Below are 23,929 nucleotides of genomic sequence, written 5' to 3'. Positions count from 1 at the left end.
TATGCTAGAGTACGGTAACATCTACCTTCATTGAGATTTTCAAACAACAGTATTCAAACAGTTGAGGCAAAACAGGAATGTTGACATCCTATGATGCAGTATTGTCCCCAATCATTGGGGATTACCTGGTTATCCTGTTACTCTGTTTTTGAAACTGTCCATTTTCTGGACACCACACTAGATGTTTTATGTACTAGATTCCCATATTCAACATTTGCCTTGCAATATAAATAAATCTTCAACATCATGAAGGCTAACATACGTAGCTATATTGTTTTCTTGAAAGCCGCAAGCCTTCCTGATAGCAGATAAGTTGTGTATAAATATTAATTTCCCATTGTTCATTGTATAATCCTTCAGTTACAAACTGTTTATGCATCTATAAATCCAGGTCTAAAGCCTCCATTGACCAAACCTTTCCTTTGTCATATGTTTCCAGGCTCCAAGCCATGTTTACAGTGCACACAGTAGTCATGTGACCAATGTCAGCTTCACCTACAGTGATGGTCACCTAATTTCGACAGGAGGAAAAGACACCAGCATCATACAGTGGCGAGTGACAGAGAAAACACCACTGCCATCAAATGGAAGCACCATCGAGCAGAATGCTCCATCTTCTCCAGCAGACGGTCCAACCGAAAACGCGCCAGTGTCTTAAAATTTCAAAATAAATGAGGAGATTCTTGGCTTATGTGATGATGAATAGTGGCTGGGTATAGTGAATAGGGCTGCTGAATTTGTTTAATTCTGGTCTAATCTTCCATTGCAAAGATGGAAAGATTCCCAAGGGCATCACTTGCAAGGGTCGAGTGACTTTAATGACTGGCCAAAGTTCTTCTTGGGGAGAAATTGCAAACAGTTAAAGTAGGTTTTAGTAAAACAATTAATTAAATAAAGTCAGAAGTTACAGACTGTAAATACTGGAAAAAAAACACTTCTGTGGTTGGGGTATGCTGAAATGAGTCTGCTTTGTATTATAAAGCATTTTTTTCAAGTTGAACTTAAATGATTGCATAATAAACAACATTAACTGTTAACTTCAGTCAAAATTAACGGTCATTTTAGCAGGCCTGTTTGTGGCCAAGAATTGTGAATGAGATTGACTCTCAGAGTCTTCTGGTAAACCACGACTGCCATGAGCATGGCACTGCCTTCTTGAATACTAAATATGCAATGTCTTTATATCACCAGTGTCTGGTGATCAAGTAGACATTTTTGTGATCTCTTATTTGAAGTAGGCTTGCTTACTTTTGTTTGTCAGATGAATTAAAACTATACCTCGTAAAGTGATCTCAAGTCTACACACATCTTCTGATTGTATTTTTTTTATTTAAAAGTTAATTTCCAGTAATGGACATGTATTAGGAGCAGTTCGCCATCTTAAAGAAAATCAACCATTTGAAATAACTCTAGCATTCGGTCAAATAAAAACTGGCTGGTTGGTTGTTCTTTCCTAGTCTGGTGAAGTTGGACAAGTTGATACCATGTTTATATTTTATGCTGCATCATCATGGAGTACACATCTTAACAGTTGCTATGTGTTAAATCTGGTCGTGGTCAGCCATGGAATAACGTGGTACTTAAAGTACACTATCAGGATATCAAAGTATAGATTTGTGTTTTCTGGGGTTTTTTTCCTATTTTTCTAGACCTGGGAAATTGTTTAAAATTTAGATTCACTTTGTACTTGCTATACAAGAGGGCGAAAAACACTCACAATATGCAAGGGGAAGTGTCCAAATGAACTTATTTATACTTTGATTTGCATAGAATAAACTGCATCTTTATTTGATATGTTGATCCAATGCTTTTGGTTTAATGAGAAGTTATGATTAGTAATTCTAGATGTTGTTAAGTGTGCTTAAGTCTTAAGTGTGAAATCAAGTGTTTACCAGATCGTGCCATTCCAAAGTGGATCAGAACTGTCATTCCCTTTGAATCTGTACTCAGGATTAACTAATTACCAAGCATCCAGCAATCTAGAGAAAGTGCCTAGATGGGTTCTAAAAACATATAGAGCTCCTTTAGTGTATAATAGGTGCTATCTGGGAATGCTGTTGACATACAAGAGCCTTACAGCTACCAACTAACAGTATAACAACCATTGAATTGATGCATCGGTCTGCAATAACTTATGGAATTTAAGGTGGGAAATATGTTGCTGTATTAAAAACACTCAATGATTGTAAGGGAAATATGATTGACCAAGGGTTTTCCAATGTGTTGATGTTAGAACTTTGTGTTTTCATGCATTCCTGACAAATGCCATAAAAATTGATGGGGAAAAAAAACAAATAAAAGTGATCAGAGTGAAAATTTGATTGTTGGTGACTTTTCAATGTTCTCCGATCAAATCTTGTTACTCAGTTTCAAAATTAGTTCTTGGGATATGTCAACATTGGTAAGACTGTAATTGTTGTCCTGATAAGGTAGTGATAGGTCTTCCCTTTATCTACTGCAGCCCATGTAATTAAGGCAGGAAATTCCAAAATGTTGAGTCAACAAGGAAGAAGAAATGGTGGTATATGTCCCAGTCAGGATGACGTATGACTTGGGGATGAACCTGAAGGCCATGACGTTCCCATGGCATTGCTGCTATAGTAGAGATCAAAGAGGAGGAAGATGCTATTGTTTCAATCCCAACTGCTAATACTGGACAAGTCAGGTTCCGGAGTGAAACCTAGCTTGATAAATCCTAACTCTGTTTATTTTAGTGGTAAATTACTGAACAAATGCACAAAGAATAAATCATTTATTAAACAAGAAAAATAAACTATATTACATCAGACAAAAAGATTGGAAAGATCTCAGTACCAACAAAAAAATGATCAAGTCACACTATTCCTTTACCCCAGCAATATCTTTGCAGACACATACAAACAGCTAAGCAATTTACAATAACTACCTTATACTCTAGCATAGGGTAAATATGCGATACATGTCAATTAACAGGAAAACTAAACAGACACACCACACTCCAAGGTAAATGACAGATGTGGCCAAAGCAGGTTCCATGGATTTTTTCAGCAACCCACCCAGACATTTGTCACATTGTGAGTCAACCAGTCTCATGAAAATTTTGTCTTAATGACAAGGGTTTCCAATCTCCACATTTGAAGATCTCACCTTGGAATTCTCTGTAAATGTCATTCCACTCGGACTGCTGCAACAATGGGTTTCAGTCTTGCCTTCTGAGAATCCTTTGCTCTAGATCTCCAAGTACACTCAAATTTCACCTTCCAAGCACAAATTTAGATCCTCAGCTGTGTCAAGCAGAACACCACTGTGCCAAAAAGCCCATAAAGTTAAAGTTCATTTATTAGTCACAAGTAAGGCTTACATTAACACTACAATGAAGTTACTGTGAAAATCCCCTAGTCGCCACACTCTGGCGCCTGTTCGGGTCAATGTTCCTAACCAGCACATCTTTCATACCCTGGGAACCAGAGCACCTGGAGGAAATCCTCGCCGACATGGGGAGAACGTGCAAACTCCACACAGACAGTGACCCAAGCCGGGAATCAAACCCAGATCCCTGGTGCTGTGAGGCAGCAGTGCTAACCACTGTGCCACCATAATAAGGAGTTGCTGACGTTTGGCTGCCTACTGACCTCTTTAGCTCTTCCTCTTTAGCTTGGAGTCTATATCTCTCTTTCAAATTGACTCCTGTGACCTCTTTCTGATTGCTTTTATTGGTGATGAAGGAGGTCAATATTCAGACCAGTGACAATCGTGTGAACTTTGTGGATGAAGTCGGACTGAATTTTGTGGCTACACCCATGCAGTTTAATGACTGTTTTATCATAACTCTGAATTGTAGATGGTGGAGACGCTGGGGATCAGGAGTGGATTCATTACAGGATGCAAGCTTCTGACTTACTCTTGTAGCCATTGTGTTCATATCGGTGGTATAGCTAAGAATTAGCTGGATGTGTATCTATATTGTTGGGAGCCTTTAGAGAAGGTATAGAATCATCCAATTAATTGTTTTGACAAAAGATGCTTGCACTTTCTTGTCTCTTGTGCTGGCCTTTACCATAGTTAAAGAGGATAATGTTCATTGATACTCCATTTATTGTTTGAGGTTGTTAACCACCATTCCTAATTAGATGTGGTCAGGCTACAGAGCTTTTCTCTGAACCATTGATAGGACAATGTTGTCCTGTCTATAACCCGCTTTTGGTGTTGTGATTCATACTTGTGTCTAGATTCACCAAGTGTGTACCTCATTCTAAAGCTTGTCTACTGCTGCATCTAGCGTGCCATTCTATATTGCCCATCAAATCAAGGTTGGTTCCAATGTTAATGGCTATCAAGAAATAAGGGATGTGTTGGACCACAAGAATTCAGTGGGGACAAGGGATCAAATGTGGGAAGATGGAGAGACAAGGTAACAGAGAAAGGTATTAATGTGGGAAATTATAAACAGAATGTGACAGGAAGGGATAGAGAGTACGAACTTAGGAGTAAAGCAACAGATAAGGCTAGAAGTTACAAAAATAATAAAAATGACAACAAGGGTTTGTAACTTAGGAAGGATAGGAATTTAGGGGAAAGTGGAGGGATGGCTCTGTTAATTAAAGACAATATTATCACAATAGTCTTAAGTTCAGGAAATCAGGCTACAGGGGTGATTGGGTAAAGATGAGGAATGATAAAGGCAAAAAGTCAATTGTGGGAGAATACAAGCCTCCTAACAGTAATCGCATGGTAGGACAAGGTATCAAAGAAGAAATAGTGGGAGCTTGTCAGAAAGGTATGGTGATTATCAGAGAGACTTTAATCTACATATCGGCTCTCAAAATCAGATGGGCAAAGGTAGAGTTCATCTGATTGTTTTCAGGATAATTTCTTAGTACGTTCTGGAGTTAACCGAGGGCTATACTAGACTTGGTATTGTGCAATGAGATGGGATTAATTAATGATCCCATAGTGAAGGTGCCCCTAGATAGCAGTGATTGTAGTATGATTGCATTTTATATTCTGTTTGAGGGAGAGAAGAGTGGGCCTAAGATTAGTATCTTAAACTTGAATAAGGGCAATTACAAGGCCATGAAAGCAGAGCTAGCGAAAGTGAATCAGCAACTTATAAGGGATAGGTCAATAAAGCTGCAGTGACAGACATTTGAGATATTTCAGATTACACAATAGGTACATTCTACCATCTGTGGTTAACTAAAAATGCTAAAGATAATTTCAAATTTAAAGAAATAACATATAATTGTGCAAAGATGGATGGCAGGACAGAAGATTGGACAGTATATAAAAATAGTAAAAAACTAAAAGGTTAATAAGGATTGAAAAATTAGAGTAAGATAGAAAGCTGGGGTGTAATATAAAGACATTATCAGGGTTTCTATAGATATTTTTAAAAGAAAACAGTTAAAGTGAGTGTTAGTCCTGTAGAACCGGAGCCTGGGGAATTAGTAATGGAAAATAAGGAGATGGCAGATGAACTAGTATTTTGCATTAGTCTTCACTACACAGGATACAAGTAACATCCCAGAAATAGCTGTAAATCAGTAATTGAGAGGGAGGAATTCAATTATATTCATTAGGGAAGTGGTACCTTGCAAATTATTGAACTGCTGGTTGACAAGTCCCAGGTTCCTGATGGATTTCATCCTGGAGTCTCAAAAAGAAGTCAGATAGTTGATGTGTTGGTTTCAAATTTCCGAAGTTCACTAGATTAAAGGAAGATTCCATTAGATTGGAAAATAGCTAATGTAATTCCTTTATTCATTAATGGATTGTCTGTAATATGAATTGCACTTTGATTAAATTTATCAAATGTTTAATGTTTCTTTCTTGTAACTCTCAGTATTCCCAATGAAAGAGAGCAGGCAGAAAGGCAGTATGTTGCAATGCTTTTCTAGGCTCTTTAACTTGTCAAAGGAGAAGAACAGCAGCTGCCACTAAATGCGTTCCAATGATTTTTCTATCCCTGTGGGATGAACCTAGCTGCCATTTGGTGTTTTTTTTATCATAATGGCATAGTTGAGACTAGTAACTTGCCATTAAGAGAATTGGGACTGTAAACTCAATTTCTATTAGTCTGTAGCATGCGTTGGTCTGACAGTGGACTGCATTGGGTGCTGTGGCCAAACTGCTCTCTACCTGCACTTCCTCTGAGATCAGGTAATTCAACACCGAATGGAATCAAGCGTATCTACGACCTTTTCAAGGTCCTTTTTTATGTATCGTTTGCAACATTCAATAGATATGCAAACATTAAATGTCTAAAATGCACTTTGCAGAAAATATCTTCAGATTTCATCTTACGACCATTTAAATCTTGCTTTACTATTCGCATAGGAATACATAGGAGTTCCTGCTGACAACAGAATATGCTGCACTGATTTTGAATTAATAATTACAAATCCAAACAATCAATCTTTTTTTCTAAATTTAAATCATTTCATAATAGATAATATACTTGTTTTACATGTTTGTCTTTTGAAATAACAATTCCTAATTTTCACCAATGTTAAGATATCTTGGGGACACTTTTTCTCTCATCTCTACCATCTCGCTCACACTGAAAATTGAGGTGATTTGTTTTTTTAAAAAAATATTTTGTTTCTTGGGTTCACACGACTCTATTTTCAGGCAGGTATCAAAGTGGGGAGGCAGCAATCCTGAATCAGACAGGAGCGACGCAGTGGCACAGTGGTTAGCACTGCTGCCTCACAGCGCTGGGGACCCAGGTTCGAGTCCCGGCTTGGGTCACTGTTTGTGTGGAGTTTGCATATTTTCCCCATGTCTGCATGGGTTTCCTCCGGGTGCTGCGGTTTCCTCCCACAGTCCAAAGGATGTGCTGGTTAGGTGCATTGGCCATGCTAAATTCTCCTTCGGTGTACTCGAACAGGGTGCCAGAGTGTGGCGACTAGGGGATTTTCACAGTAACTTCATTGCACTGTGAATGTAAGCTTACTTGTGACTAATAAATAGATATTTAGATAAAATCACTGCCCAACTCTCTACAGCCCTCTGTCATGTTTGCTTCCACCATGTATTTTCCATTTTGCACTAGTTGGTTCAACACTGGAGCCACAGGATGAGAATGACCTGCCCAACAATGAATAAGTCAAGTGAAAATCACCCCATTTAAGTACTCTGTTTATGATAAACTGAAACCATGGTCTCTTCTTTCCTTCCCTAGCCCAAAGGTGTGGAGGCCAATTGTATCTCTCCTACTGAGGTTAACTCATTCAACTCATTAACTCATACCAAGAATTAAATATTTAAAAAACTGGTACCTCTATTTTTTTGAATTTGATACATGTTCAATTACTATACTATAGTCATTGATGTGACCGTGCAGGAAGATCATTCTTACCTTATAAAGGGATGTGGTAGGAGATCATCAGATATGGCTGACTTCAAAGTGAATGGTCATGTTTGCCCGATGTTATTGAATTTCACAAGCTGTTTCTTGGAAGATTGAAATTCAACACATCCTATTTGCCTCATTTATCAAAAAATACTGTCAATTTGTCATGAAAGCAATAGGTGGAACAACTTTCCAGTGTACAGGAGCAAACAATACTCTTTCATTCTTGAATTTTGACTGCTCTACAATTGATCGGCATCACACAATGTGGACAAGTGGTTAGCACTGCCACCTCACAGTGCCAGGGTTCCAGGTTCAATTCGGGCCTCGCGTCACTGTCTGTGCGGAGTCTGCAGGTTCTCCCTGTATCTGCAAGGGTTTCCTCCGGGTGCTCTGGTTTCCTCCCACAGTCCAAAGATGTGCGGGTTAGGTGGATTGGCCATGCTAAATTGACCCTTAAGTGTCAAGGGGATTAGCAGGGTAAATGTGTGGGATTGCGGGAATGGGGCCCGGGTGGGATCGTGGAAGGTGCAGACTCGATGGGGCAAATGGCCTCCTTCCGCACTGTAGGGATTCTATGAAAAAATAAGCTATCAATATTTGCCCATAGAGTTTTTCACCTATACGTGAAAGCTTGGAATTTTCATTGAAGTGTAATCTCTGCTGGAAGTATGGCAGTCCACAAAAGATACCCACCTGATGGCACTAAGCCACTTATCAGGTCATTTAAGTTAGAATGATTTGGTTAAGCTCCACTTATTGCAAATGCCTTTAATTAGGAACATGCTTACCAGGAAGGAAATGGTGTGCTGCTGTAATCTTTGAAGGGTCATAGCAGTTTAAAGAATATGGCATCTATAAATTTAGAACCGTAGAAAAGTTGCAGTGCAGAAAGAGGCCATTCAGCCCATCATGTCTGCACTGGCCAACAAAGGGGAAAAAGAGCCACTTATTTTAATCCCACTTCCCAGCACCTGCTCTGTAGCCTTGCCGGTTACAGCACTTGTGGTGCAGATCCAGGTACTTTTTAAATGCCATCTTCCCTTGTATCACATGAGATCTTACTTTTCTGACCAGTCTGCCATGTGGGAACTTGTTAAATGCCTTCCTGAAATTCATGAAGACAACATCCAATGCACTACCATCATCAATCCTCCTTGTTATTTCCGCATAAAATTCAATTAAGTTAGTAAGACTCAATCTTCCCCTAACAAACGTAAAAATACGTGTGATTGCTGTTCAAGTAACTGTGAGGTCAGCTCCAGGGTAAAAACCCCTGACTTTGCAAGTTAACATAAGAAGGAACTACTAAAAATAAAGATCCCAAGAAAAGCTTCAGTCGGTCAGTGGCAACGAATGGCAGGAAAGTATCAATCAATTCACATTCAGCCACTCAGTGCTGGAAAAAAGTTCAACAATCATACCAGATCGGTCAAGGTAAGAAGAGCCAGTAATTGTTTTTAAAATATACTGTAATCAGCATGTCTTCTACTTGCAACAGTTTCATCCCTCACACCACATTATAAGTGCTTCAATTACTCACCATTACTGCCCATGAACTAGTGCACTGCTCTGTACATTGCAGCCTTCACCAGAAAGTGTTCTTCCATTCACGCACTCCACAAAAACTAACATATAAAATGTAATTGCTTATTGCATGCACCTGTACTACACCCATTAGAGACTGTAACTGATACCTGGATTCGGATTAGTGATATCACTAATATGTGATTATAGACAAAAGAAATTCACAAAAAGCAGTAGCTTCCAATATTTGAGACTTCTCACCCAGCAATGGAAAAGAATGAGGCTAAATAACTAATGTGAGGGATTTCTGATACCTTTCCTGATTGGTAACGAACCATCAGTGTTTCAGCATAATCCTATCACTGGCACTATATTTCCCAAGCATGAGCTGAGACATGAGGGAATTAGACAGAGAGGTAGCGGGAAACGCATTGAATGATACACTAGGAATGATGGTCTAATATAGAGAGGAAGACATTTATGACTGCAACGTCAGGATACATTGGCTCAGCTGAAACATTACGATCTGTTGCTCATTGCTGTTGTGCAAAAGCAAAAATGATGTGATTGAAACATTAAGCACTTTGGCAGACATTGGGAATATATTGGACAGTGTACCACATATGATGGAGAGGGTGAAATGGTGAAGAAAGATTTCACACAGTTTCATCTCTGGGGAGTTAGGAGGAGCAGGATTCCACATTATTGCCCCAATACCAATGAAGGATAGCCAATATATATTCCAATCAAGATGGTGTGTGACCTGAAGAGAAACCTGGAAAATGATAGTGTTTCCACAATATCCTGCTCTAGGCTTACATTGTGGTAGAGGTCAGAGCCAAGGGAGGAAGTTCCTCAGTATTTTTTACTGAAATCTTTGAAGATAGCAGGAAAAGGTGATAAGGCATGCTCAACATATAGGGTGGTCGGTTTTATAAATGAGAGTACAAAATTTTTATATTCATTTGTGGGACGGGTGCCACTGGCTGGCCAGCATTTATTGCCCATCCCTAGTTGCCCTTGAGAAGGTGGTGGTGAACTGCCTTCTTCAATCACTGCAGTGCATGTGCTGTGGGTTGAAAGGAGAACAAAAAATAGGATGTTATGCTAAATGTTCATTAAACACCAGTCAGGCATCAACTGGAGTACAATGGCCTTCAGGTTATAAAGGATGTCAAGGCCTTTGAGAGGATATTGACAAAATTTACCTGATTGAGAGCAGCGATGTGAGATTTCAGTAATGTGGAGAGACTAGAACAGCTTGCATTATTCTTCTTTCTTGGACCATTTTTTCCCCTGGTGGAGGAGTCAGTAACCGAGTGCGCAGACTTAAGGGAATTGACAAAAAAAAATCAGAGGGGAGATGAGAATATTTTTACACAGTGAATTGTTATGATCTGAAATGCACTGCATTCAAGGATGTGGATTCAATATCGCCTTTCAAAGAGGAAGAAACCATTTGCTTTCAAATGTACAATTTGCAGGACTATGCGGAAAAAGCAACAGACTGGGATTAATTGAATAGCTCACTCAAGAAGCTGTTACAAGCATGAAGGGCAAATGCTTCCTTTTGTGCTTTAAGATTCTATGAAAACCCTTTACTCCCTCATTGTTAAATAGTAGTAAATGTTGGGACAGAATAATACAGCTGTCATTTCAAAGTCTTGCTAAGATCAACACTTCCACGTTAATTAGACAGTATTGAAAAGTTTTGGGCTCATTGCCCAGATACACAAGAGCCTTCCAGCTGACAGGCGCCCATTGAAAAGTAATTAAAAAAATATTTGGACTTGAAGCTGAATGCATAATGCCCCCACTGTCCTGCTTCAGCTTTCTTCATAAGGCCAAATCCATTCTAACGATTGCAGCAATGGCATTGACTCATTGGATACTGGATGCAGTCCAATATAGAATTAAATAACTGATCTCCACATTGGGAGATTCACCAAATCTTATGATAAAAATTAATTGTGTGGGATAATCAAAATACTTCATTGAAGGTGAGGCAATGCCACTTCTGACTGTTGTTGCTAATCTGCACAGCACTCTGACAGCTGGCAGTTGTCATTCATGGATTCATTTCATCTATAAGCATTATGGTGCAATTCTCTTCACCTCCACCTGTCTTCCTCTATTTTGAACTGCCGATATAATTAAAATTTCATAGCACAAACCAGATCACAAGTGTACCAATTAACAGCTCAGTTCAAACTTGTTTGATTTCTCAACTCTGTGGTTGAAAGTTAGAACAAAGTGATGTTGATTTAAACTGGCAAGGGAAAGAATTTAGTTCCGTGCCTTTATTTTATGAGACAGCTGTCCCAAGACAACGCCCACGTTATTAAAGTTGAATATTGTTTCACACTGAGCGGCTTTGAATTATCTGTGAAATGCTTTGGGCTATAAATGTTATTTACACACCTGGGAAACAAGAAGCAGTAGGTTCTACAATCTGGGTGTGCTATATATTCATTTCTGTCGATTACAAGTAATGATCCTGTAGAACAAGTGAGGGAGCATGTTGACCCTCATCTTGGGGAGGCAATGTCCGAGTCCAGAAACTCAGCTAATGTTCTGGGAACTCGGGTTCGAATCCCGCCACGGCAGATGGTGGAATTTGAATTCAATAAAAAATATCTGGAATTAAGAATTTATTGATGGCCATGAAAGCATTGTCAATTGTCGGAAAACCCATCTGGTTCACTAACATCCTTTAGGGAAGGAAATCTGCCATCTTTACCTGGTCTGGCCTACAAGTGGCTCCAGAGCCACAGCAATGTGGTTGACTCTCAAATGCCCTCTGAAATGGCCTAACCAACCATTCAGTTCAAGGGCAACTAGGGGTGGGCAACAAATCCTGGCCTGGCCAGCGACACCCATGTCCCACGAATGAATAAAAAAAGTCTGAATTCGAAAGGCAACCACCCAATGTGTGGAAATTCTTGCAGAAAATGCCAGTCTCAAAATTGCAGTTTTTAAATGGGGATGCGGTAGAAAAGTATTTATCAGCCTGAAGACTAACAGGGCATGTAGACCACCATTGATTCTAAAACATGAACTGTTTGGTCTCTGTCCCACTGAGTTGGATGTCGCCAAATGGATATCATGCCATTGCAGTCTTATTATAACATTGCAATGAAACTCCTGCAGTTTTTGTGGCTGACTGGAAATGCCAGTGAAGTACATAATGACAGGGAACTAATAAATGTGATTGTCACTTGTGGCTCCATTGGTGCCCGTTTATGTCTGACCCTTGGGCAACCTGCATCATTCCTGTCCAGGGTTTCTACATTTACACTGGAGAAGACAAAAACCCCCTGAGCAATATTGTCCCGATGGAGTGCTTGGGAAAAAGGGCAGCATGGTGGCACAGTGGTTAGTACTGCTGCCTCACAGCGTCAGGGACCCGGGTTCAATTCTGGCCTTGGGTGCCTGTCTGTGTGGAATTTGCACGTTCTCCCCGTGTCTGCGTGAGTTTCCTCCAGCTGCTCCAGTTTCCTCCCACAGTCCAAAGATGTGTGGGTTAGGTGGATTGGTCATGCTAAATTGACCCTAGTGTCAGGGGATTAGAAAGGTAAATAAGGGTTACGGGAATAGGGCCTGAGTGGGATTATGGTCGGTGCAGACTCGATGGGCCGAATGGCCTTCTTCTGCACTGTAGGATTCTATGAAAAAAGTAGAGGTGAGAGAACACTGCACAAGCAACCACAAATTACATGGAGCAGATGCCAATAAATACCAATGTAACATTCTTAGAGTGTGTTAGCCTGTTGAAGAATCCTGTCAGTAACTTAGCACAAGCTCATTGAAATAGATTGAAGTGCTTGCCCAAATATTGTTCCAATATTCTGCTATTGTTGATCATGTATTTGCAATAAGTATCTTTCATACATCTTAGCCATGCATGTGCTGAGTGTAAGATTCAAGTGCTTTGAATAAAGACCATGTTGTTTAGACAGCTTCAATCTGTGAGAAAGAAGTTCATTGGGGATATTAAATAGAAACATATAAAATTTACAGAGTAGATGCAGTTCATTTGGCCCAACAGATAATGTTGATATTTATACTCCACATGAGGCTCTTCCCACCTCATTTCAAATAACTCCATCCGCATATCCTTCCATTCCTTTCTCCCTTACATACGTATCTAACTTCAGCATGACCCAGGTTCAATATTCTAACCACTCCTTATTGCATTTGCAATGACCATATTATCTTTATCACACTTAATTTTACACTCAGTCACAAGTGGAAACCCCATCACCATGTTGGTTGGTGCTATCCAACCCTTTCATAATAGTAAAGGTTCTCAAGCAAAAAGATCCCAGCCTGTTCAGTCCATCTATAACCCTTGAATTCTGCTTGTACTTTGTTCACTTTTCCTTTTGCACTTTCTTCCGTGTCTCTGTATCCTTTTTGTAATATGGAGACCAGAACTGTTTAAGATTTGTATAATAAAGGTTCAATATGACTTGCATGTGAGCACCCGGAGGGAACCCACACAGACACAAGGAGAATGTACAAGCTCCACGCAGTCACCCAAGGCTGGGATCGAACCCATGTCCCTGGCACTGTGAGGTAGCAGTGCTAACCTCTGTGCCAACGTGCTGCCAGATATGAAAGACTTACGTATGTGTAATACAAACCATTTCTTACAGTAACCAATAATTTAAAGCAACTGCCTGTTTCCTGTCCCTGATCATTCAAAAATGTAGGTTCAAGATTATAATTGTGACTGAAATCTCCATTTTCACAGCTGCAATTAATTTTATTCTCATACCTAAAGTAACTGTAACCTTTCCAGGAAAATTGTTCTTTGGCCTGAAAAGCAGTGGGTCCAAAATGCCATCAAATGTACCAAAAAATCTACATTTTCTCAATGACAGACTGAGCTAGAAAATGAATGTGAAGCCTGCAATAAAAGTGCTTGAATTTTGAATTTTAACTGCGACCTAAGTTATGATAGGCCCACATCCAGCTGAACTTTCAATCCAGCTCCTTGGCACAAGGCCTAAATTCCCGGCTGGTTTTCAGATCAGCACTTTTTTTGGGGCCTTGTCAGTTTTAACTAGTTCTTCTAGATTGGCGTATATGTGTTAAAAATCCCAGGGCTTTATTGAAAAACAAAAGTAGTGAATTCCTGGTGTCTTGGCCAATATTCCTTCCTCGGCCATTGTTTGCCGTAATCAGTTTAACTGTCCACTCACCTCATTGTTATTTCTGGATCAGTGAAGTTGCGAACTGGTCGTCAGTCCACGGCAAAAGATGTTTATTGCACATTAAGTGGTTTAAGATGACTCTGAGATGTGACAAGTTGAAGCCCTTTCCTCTATTAACCCAACTTCAGAAGTTGCTCATAACCCGAGTTTTATACAATAGAAATCTAAAAAGAATTTGAATGTTTTAAAAAACTGATGAGAAAAGATGGGGTTGCTACATGTGATTTTTAGCCGAGATCTTGGATTCCTTTTTGAGAAGTGCTCGCAAGAACGCTTCCAGAGATGGTTAGGGGCCAACGTCAGCACACTACAGTCCAGCTCAGTCTCCATGCAGGTGAACATTTGCTATTGTGCTTGAGTGAAAATTCACACTGCACCAATATGCCACTGCAGCGTCTGTTCCAGTGAAACTTCCTGTTTGGTAAAACGTATAGTTTTGTGTAATTCTTTTCACTTACCATTGTGTGGAAACCATATCCTTCCTCGGAAGCACAGGCAGGCGGATGTTTCCCACATTTTATTTGTGTTAATAAGTCTGTGCAGGGAACTGCAGCGGAAATCTGCATCCCATCACTGGTGCTGAAATCTGGAGCTCTGCGGAGTACCATTCTGCATGTTCTTCTGGACAGCAGTGTTTCATTTGTCTAAATAATGTGTGCTCAGAAAGCTCTGGAATGCCAGTAATGCGAAAAAGAATATGTTCTTTCACAGTTTGAATCAAATGTCAGCATCAAAAAGGCAGGACAAAGCTCCTTCTACTTTCTCTCTCTCTGAACCACCTAGATTGGACCCAATTTTTGAAATGCCCTCTACCATTGCAGCATCATGACATTTTGATATCCACCATATCTGTTGTTCCTTTCAATGAGTTAATTCCTGTTGGAATAGAGGCAATTGTGTACAATGGAATTGTGTTTTGCTGGAAAATGGGTGTAGGGAGTAGGGCGGGGAGGGGGGTGGGTAGAGGAGGGAGTGCAGGTGGGTATTTAACGTGTTCAGAATCTTTAAAGCAAGAAAATAGATGTTACCCTAGCCAGATTCAGCTCCCCAGACAGCCCCAGAAATGAAAGGGCAACAATCTAGCCGTATAAACACCCAGTTCATTATAGTTCTGGAAATTCCAGATAAATTGATCGTCTCTCTCAGCTACCGACACTCAGGCCACTACACTCTCCTGCACATCTCCCAATTTAGCAGATTGGAGGTAGAGAGGGAAGAAATAAGGATGCGTTTTATGTAAAAGGTTTCAGTTGTCCATTAGACAGAAGCAGAAAAGAAAACCTTGTATTTATATAGTGCCCGTCATGACTGCAGGACATCCCAATGAAACACTTTTGAAAAGTGGTCATTCTTGTAATATGGAAAATTCCGCAGCCAATTTGTGCACAGCAGGATCCAATAAGCAGTATTGAACACAAGAAATAGAAGCAGTAGTTGGCCACTGGGCCCTTCAAGCCTGCCCTACCACTCAATACGATCATAGCTGTCTATGCTGACCTCAACTCCTTTTCTGTGCCATTTCCCCATAGGCTTCTATTCCTCAATCTTTCAAATATTTATCCACCTCCACTTCAAATATTTCTAATGATCCAGCCTCCACTACCCTTTGGGGCAGAGAATTCCAGAGATTCACCATCCTCTGTGAAAATAAATTTCTATGCACCTCAGTTTTTAAATGACCGGCCCTTTATCTTGTAGCTTGGTCCCCTTGTTCAAAACTCTCCCACGAGTGAAAACATCTCACCATCTACCCTGTCAAGCCCCCTGCAGGATCTCATTTGTTTGAATAAGATCACTCCTCACTCTTCTAAACTCCAAGGAATGCAGACCCAGACTATTTAGTCTCTCTTGATGGGACAACCATCTAATCCAGGAATTAACCTGGTGAATCTCCATTGGACTGCCTCCATCATCCTTTTTAAGGTAAAGGGATTGTGATAATCATTAGTTAATCTGAATTTGTACAGTTGATTGAGGGACAAATTTTGTCCAGGAAACAGGAATAGCTCCCCACTTTTCTTCCTAATAGTGCCATGTAGTCTATGAGAGGACATATAGGGCCTTAGTTTAACACTTCCTATAACCTTGGTCAGTCTTGAATCTTTGTTTGGTTCCCAAGTCCCAGAATGGAACTTGAAGCTACAACATTTTAACTTGAGTGTTATCAATCGAGCCATAGTTAATACTGTCAATCTGATTCAGAAGAGCGACTAGTCCTTTGTATAAAGTTCTCAGCACTGGCAGGGTACAATGGCATGTTGGAGCCCCAATGCTCTCCTCGCACAGTAATGGGGCGCAGGCTTGTGCTGCAGTTGCTCACATGTGGAAGTACTAAAAACAAATAAATAAAAAGCTGGAAATTGAAAATTTTTTTTAAAACAGGGAATGTAGGAGGTACTCAGCAACTAAGAACATGTCAAAGTTATGATGAAAGGTCTACATTTTGGATGCAAACCCATCTCAAATGCTGACAGTCCAAGCGTGTGTTTGAAGCACTTATTAATTGCTGAGTTGCAGTTAGATAAAACCTTGATTAGGTTGCATTTGGAGCACTGCATGCAGTTCTGGTCACCACACTACCAGAAGAATGTGGAAGCTTTGGGGAGAGTGCAAAGAAGGTTCACCAGGATGTTGCCTGGTCTTGAGGATGTCGGCTACGAGGAGAGGCTGAATAACCAAGGATTTATTGCACTGGAAAGACAAAGGCTGAGGGGAGACCTGATAGAGGTCTACAAAATTATGAGAGGCATAGGCAGGGTGGCTTTTTCCCAGGGTGGAATTGTCCAACACTTATTTTTCCCAGGGTGGAAATGAAAGGCTTTTTCAATTACAAGGGGGCTCATGGTGAGAGGGTGAAAGTTTAAGGGAGATGGACAGGGAAAATCTTTCAAGCAGAGAGTGGTGGGTGCCTGGAAGGCACTGCCAGAGGACGTTTATTATTTATTTATTTATTAACGTCACAAGTAGGCTTACATTAACACTACAATGAAGTTACTGTGAAAATCCCCGAGTCACCACACTCCAGCGCCTGTTCGGGTACACTGAGGGAGAATTTAGCATGGCTAATGCACCTAACCAGCACGTCTTTCGGAGTGTGGGAGGAAACTGGAGCACCCGGAGGAAACCCACGCAGGCACAGGGAAAACGTGCAGACTCCGCACAGACAGTGACCCAAGCCAGGAATCGAACCCTGATCCCTGGAGCTGTGAGGCAGCAGTGCTAACCACTGTGCCACCATGCAAGGTGGTGGAAGCAGGCACATTAGCAACATTTAAGAATCATTTGGATGGGTACATGAACAGGGAGGGAATAGAGGGATACGGTCTGAGCAAGGGCAGAAGGTTTTTTTTTAGTGTAACTGGGACATCTTGATCAGCACAGGCTTGGAGAGCCAAAGGGCCCGTTCCTGTGCTTTACTTTTCATTGTTCTTTGCTCTTTGAATCCCAGTCATTCACCCCAGACCTTTTCAGTGCACCTAACACAGACAAGCTCGAGAGCAGAATTGCTGGAGGCCTTCTCCGTTAAGCAAGATTTGCGGTTCCTGCGTCAGGGGAAGGGAAGAGAATGACTAGTTTGTACAAAATTTCAAGTTTTGACAAACAAGAGATTTTGCTGGAACAGATATTGCTGCAATGGAATGGTAGAGTAATGCATTGTGAATTTTGAACACGAGCGAAAGCTTCAAAGTAGTGTGAGCACTGAGACGTGCACGAATGTTACCCAGATTGATTACTTTTCCACCTTGATTTACATCCAGTTCTGCGCTGCCTCTGCTTTGCAAGCCTATTCTGCAGAGCATATTGCAAAGCAAACCTTTGCACCAACACTTCAATGCACAGAAGTTGGCCAACTGTTTCAAACTAACTACTGCAGTAAAGCTGACAGTTCAAAAACACAGAACAAAAACCGGTCACTAATGAAGACAAGCTGATAGACTGGCCGAGGGTGCAATGGGGCATAGCTTCCTCATATAGGCTGCAGGTTTCACTCAACTTTCCAACCCTTACTGCTTTACACCAAAGTACAATCGGCTTAAGTGGTGATTTTGAAATGATTGAACAGGGAGGTCAGTGCCAAAAACACATGAATCATTTTTTTGTGTAGGGGGGGAGGGGAAGGGGTGTGGGAGAGGTGATTGCTCCCCCACAGAACACCTTGGTTTTTGACATTTGGTGGTGGGAGCGGCAGTGACCTTCCTGACCTTTGTTTCGGGAACCTCAAAGAAATCAGAAAGACTGAAGGAAGGGTGCAGGTCAGAAAAACGGAGGAAGAGACCGATTAAACTAATGGCAGAATTCTCCAACATCGTACGCGTGCCTCCAGTGAGAATGGAGAATTCGGTGCTCAGCCGCTTTTCCATACACTGCAGTGGGACCGGGGAATCCCAGCCGCCGACGAGATCCAGGAATTCTGGCCAAGATTTGCCATTTCCGTTGCCCTGAGAATTCCAGATTCCCCAACTGTGTAAAGCAGAGCAATCTGCCCTGGCCCAGGAACAACAACAACAACTTCATAGAATCCCTACAGTGCAGAAGGAGGCCATTTGGCCCATCAAGCCTGCACCCGACCACAATCTCACCCAGGCCCTATTCACGTAACTCTTACCCTGATAATCCCCCTGACACTAGGGTCGATTTAGCATGGCCAATCAACCGAATCAGCACATCTTTGGAATGTGGGAGGAAACTGGAGCACCCGGAGGAAACCCACGCAGGCACGGGGAAAATGTGCAAACTCCACACAGACAGTGACCCAAGGCCGGAATTGAACCTGGGTCCCTGGCGCTGTGAGGTAGCAGTGCTAACCACTGTGCCACCGTGCCGCCCCAAACTTACATTTATTTAAACCCTTAACATAGTGAAACATTCCCCTGTTATCGCAGAAGAACGGTCAAATAAAATTAGAGACTGAGGCAAAAAGGAGACAATAGGACAGATGACCAAAAGCTTGTTCAAAGAGCCCTGTTTTAAAGAGCATCTTAAAGAAGAGAGAGGCTGATAGATTATAAGGAGTAGGCGGGATGCAGATTTAAGATTACTATCAGATCATAGAATTCCTACAGTACATCGGCCCATCAAGTCTGTACCAACAACAATCCCACCCAGGCTCTATCCCCGTAATGCCATGTATTTACCCTGCTAATCCCCCTGGCATTAAGGGGTAATTTAGCACGGCTAATCAACCTAACCTGCATATCGTTGGACTGTGGAAGGAAACCGGAGCGCCTGGAGGAAACCCATGCAGACACGGGGAGAACGTGCAGATTCCATGTGACAGTCACCCGAGGCCGGAATTGAACCCGGGTCCCTGGAGCTGTGAGGCAGCATTGTTAACCACTGTGCCATTGTGCCGCCCTCCAAATGATCTTACTAAATGGCGGTGCAGGATCAAGGGGCCGAATGGCCTGCTCCTGTTTCTTGTTCTTCTGTTTGTATGTTTGTGTGTAGAGTGGCTGAGAAAGAGTATTCCAGAGCTGAGAGCCTTGGCAGCTAAATCACAGCCACCAGTGATGGGGTGATTACAGTCAGGGGTGCTCAAGAGGTCAGTATTGAAGCCGTGCACTTCGTTTTATTGGAATGAACTCTGAGGCACAATTTCAGATGTCCATTGGGCCCCCGAGTGGGGGCATGCGCCATGTGTGGAAAATGGCCCATAACCAATTTCTGCTCCCATTGAGTCCGGATGCTGCCTTTACTTGTCTTTGACCTCCATGGAATCTTCTTGATAATTCGAGGTATCTTTGTGTTTCTATTCAAGGCAGAAACTTCTACCTGTTGGCCTTTCTTGATGAATTTATAGAAATAAAAATACGTTGCTTATTTATTATCTCTGAGAAAATTTTCCTGTCGGTGTTAGATTCACATTTAAGCAGCTGGGCTGTTTTCCTGAGGCCTTTAGCTTCTCTGAGATTTGTGGTTCAGCTTTTGAATCCACTCCAGCCAAAGAACACAGTTACACTTGCCAACAAGCTTTTGTTTGACTGTTAAAGGTATAGATCAATGTCACCTCTTCCAGTTACTAAACCTCCCAGCATTGTCTCTGGGTGTTAAAGATTCATCTCTTGGACGCTGCTGCGAGCAACCCAGGATAAAATTTATTGGCGTTATTTTTTAAAAAGGAAGTGTTTTTTCCCCCTGTCCTTTGAATGATTTTGTCAATTAGTTATAAAAGTATTGGAGATGGGGGAAAATGGTAATTATAGGCAGATTATGTTTTGAAACGTTCAGGAATGTATCCAGGCAGCATTGGAAACCCGAATTGCATCCTGACGCTGACAAAATTTGCACTTTATTTTAGTTCGCCATTGGCAACAACAAAGCAATAAATTATCGAAAGTATGAGTTACCCAACTTCCCAGCAAGATGACTCAGAAGGAGGGAACTGGAGGATAAATTCAGCAAGGTTTGAGGTGGGAAGGAATGTCCCCTGGGTGGAGTATGTGAAAGACATCGAGAAGGAGATTTTCCTTTCTGTTCTACTAGGGGAATGTAGTGTTCTGTCACGTCTCTAGCCCCGCTACGCGGCCCTGCGATTTCCACAGGTCCATCAAATGGATCGAATTGGGCCTGCACTTCACTAGTTGCAGGCCCACTGTTCGTATGCTGGAGATAGGAGGGATTAATCTCAGCTCGTCTGTCTCACTTTCCTATCTCTGGAAATAGCCAGAAAGTGCCAATGTCAGTAGTATAACCCCTGTTTCTCTACTCCAGCCACAGCATAAGGTCTTTGAACACATGTTAGGCACAGTACACTTTCTTTCAGGCAGTCATAGATAGATAGAATCCTATAGCTCAAAAGGAGGCCACTCAGCCCATTGAGTCTGCACCGACTCTGACAGAACATCCCGCCCAGGCCCTATCCCCATAACCTCTGGCATCCACCCAACTAATCCCCCGAATCTACACATCTTGGGACACTAAGGGGCAATTTAGCATGGCCAAATCCACCTAACCTGCACACCTTTGGAGTGTGGGAGGAAACCGGAGCACCCGGAGGAAACCCACGCAGACACGGAGAGAACGTGCAAACTCCACACAGACAGCCACTGGGGGCTGGAATTGAACCCGGGTCCCTGGCGCTGTGAGGCAGCAGTGCTAACCACTGTGCCACCGTGCTGCTCACCACGTCCAGAGAGGAAAATCAGTCCTAGGTTCTTAAAATTCACCTAATTTATCAACACAACAATTCCCTGAATAGAATCTTTCATACATTACAGTAACAATGAAAGAATGTTGCTTCCTTCTCTGCAATATCTTTTTCAGTTGCACAATTATGTTCTTAGTTCAAATATCACCTTCAAGAAGAGAATCAGATCAATCAAATATGACCCCTTTCAAGGAAGTAATTATTTGGGTACTTTGTGGCACAGGATTGCAATATCTACAGCTGGAGGGTGCATTTATTAGGTATCAGTTTTCTTTGTGGAAGCAATACAATTTCATTGTAAGTGTGCAGTTTGTCTGGTATTGGCCATCTGCTCCCCCCACACTCTGTCCCTGACAGAGATTATTTAGGTGTTTCCCTGCAGTGAAGTGCTGGAAATGATTCTCAAGAGTCCTTGAAAAATGTACATTTAATTTTAAAATATTTCAGGTTGATCCTACACACCTATGCTTGGCAGTAGGATACATTTAGCATTGTCTATCCTGTATAGATCAACCTACCATGGCTAATCCACCCAACCTGCACATCTTTGGACACTAAGGGGCAATTTAGCATGGCCAATCCACCTAACCTGCACATCTTTGGACACTAAGGGGCAATTCACCATGGCCAATCCACCTAACCTGCACAACTTTGGACACTAAGGGGCAATTTAGCATGGCCAATCCACCTAACCTGCACATCTTTGGACACTAAGGGGCAATTTAGCATGGCCAATCCACCTGACCTGCACATCTTTGGACACTAAGGGGCAATTTAGCATGGCCAATCCACCTAACCTGCACATCTTTGGAGGAAACCGGAGCACCTGGAGGAAACCCAGAATGGGACTGGTGTGATTGAGAGTAGGAATAAATGATCATTCTCATGATGACAGGCTGTTTCTAGTGGGGTACCATAATGATCAGTGCAGGTCCACAGCTGTTCACAATCTATATAAATGATTGAGTTGTGGGCACCAATTGTAATATTTCCAAATTTACTGATAGCACCAGACTGGAATAAGTTGTGAAGACTTGAAGGCTTCAAGAGAATTGGACAGGCTGAGTGAATGGGCTGGGACATGGCAGCTGGAATATAATGTGAATAAATGTGAAGCTATTCACTTTGGTAGAAGAAACAGAAAAGCAGAATATTTCTGAAATAGTGAGAGGGTGGGAAGTGCAGGTGTCCAAAGGGACCTAGTTGTCCATGTTAATGAGACACAAAGTGTTATCATGCAGGTGCAGTAAGCAATTCGGAAGACAATTGGTATGTTAGCCTTCATTGCAAGGAGATTTCAGCACAGGAGTAAAGATGTCTTGCCACAGTTGTATGGAGCCTCAGTGAGACCTCATCTGAAGTATTGTGTGCAGTTTTGGTCCCCTTATCTAAGGACGGATATACTTGCCATAGAGGAGTGCAATGGAGGTTCGCCAGACTATTCCCTGGGATGACGGGATTGTCTTACGAGGAGAGATTGGATCTGATTTCACGAGAGTTTGGAAGAATGAGGGGTGACCTCATTGAAACTTACATAATTCTTATAGGGTGTGACAGGGTGGATGTAAATAAGATGTTTCCTCTTGCTGCTGAGTCTAAAACCAAGGGACATGACCTCAGGATAAAGGGTTGGCCAGTTAAAACTGAGATGAGGAGGAATTTCTTCATTCAGAGGGTGATGAATCTTTGGAATTCTCTACCCCAGAGGGCTATGGAAGCTCAATAATGGATGTTCCAGACAGAAATCAATAGACTTTGGAGACTAACAGCATCAAGGGATAAGGAGATTTTGCAGGAAGGTGGTGTTAAGGTAGATGTTTAACCATGATCTAATTGAATGGCAGAGCAGGCTCAATGGGCTGAATGGCTTACTTCTGTTCCTATTGGATGAAATGAGCCAAAGGATGTGCAGAAGCATGTACATATATTTTCCCATCCAGTATACATTACCGTCATCATAGTAAAAATCTTGTATTTTGTCCACACTAGAATCGCTTCATGCAACACCTCTCTGTGATACTTAGTTGTTTGAACCCACATTAGTTGTTTGAATACACAGTGAGCAGCACGGTAGCACAGTGGTTAGCACTGCTGCTTCACAGCTCCAGGGACCTGGGTTCGATTCCTGGCTTGGGACACTATCTGTGTGGAGTTTGCACGTTCTCTTTGTGTCTGCGTGGGTTCCCTCCGGGTGCTCCGGTTTCCTCCCACAGTCCAAAGATGTGCGGGTTAGGTTGATTGGCCATGCTAAATTGCCCCTTAGTGTCCTGAGATATGTAGGTTAGAGGGATTAGCGGGTAAATATATAGGGATATGGGGGTAGAGCCTGGGTGGGATTGTGGTCGGTGCAGACTCGATGGGCCAAATGGCCTCTTACTGCACTGTAGGGTTTCTATGATTTTAGTCATTGCCAATTAATTTCTGTGATGAAGTTTGAAGTTGAGTGATTCAGGCAAAACCTAATACTGCCTGGTTGATAAGGTTATTTGTGAGTAGGGCTCGCTCGATGGAATTCTTAATGCCTCGTTCCATCACTTTATTGATATTTGGGAGAGGGTTGATTAGATTTATCCTATTGTTTCCTGGCCTTTTGGCTGTGATCAAGCATCAGATCAAGCCCAAGATCCAGTGCTATGCCTTTTCTTGCCAGCTTGGATCTTGCCTGTCTCCCTTGTGGGGCCATGAATTAGATTCAATTTGAAT

At 41.8% G+C, this 23,929-nt stretch overlaps 1 protein-coding gene across 9 annotated transcripts in view; it reads left to right on the top strand.

Annotated features, from left to right (window-relative positions):
• The window catches only part of eml4 (EMAP like 4), a 422,596-nt gene extending 416,807 nt beyond the window's left edge, over positions 1 to 5,789 (top strand). For all 9 annotated transcript variants that reach the window (XR_013499632.1, XM_078229709.1, XM_078229706.1 and 6 more), the window contains one exon: positions 440 to 5,789. Coding sequence is in view for 8 of the 9 variants with exons in the window: in XM_078229709.1 (XP_078085835.1) it covers positions 440 to 658 (219 nt within the window). In the remaining variant the exon portion in view is untranslated. The remainder of the gene's footprint in view (positions 1 to 439) is intronic.
• The last annotated feature ends 18,140 nt before the right edge of the window (positions 5,790 to 23,929 follow it).

The sequence above is a fragment of the Mustelus asterias genome, chromosome 15 (genome assembly GCF_964213995.1).
Source record: "Mustelus asterias chromosome 15, sMusAst1.hap1.1, whole genome shotgun sequence".
In the NCBI taxonomy this organism is placed as follows: domain Eukaryota; kingdom Metazoa; phylum Chordata; class Chondrichthyes; order Carcharhiniformes; family Triakidae; genus Mustelus; species Mustelus asterias.
The sequence above is the reverse complement of the archived record's forward strand: the minus strand, read 5'-3'. Positions and strand labels throughout refer to the sequence as shown.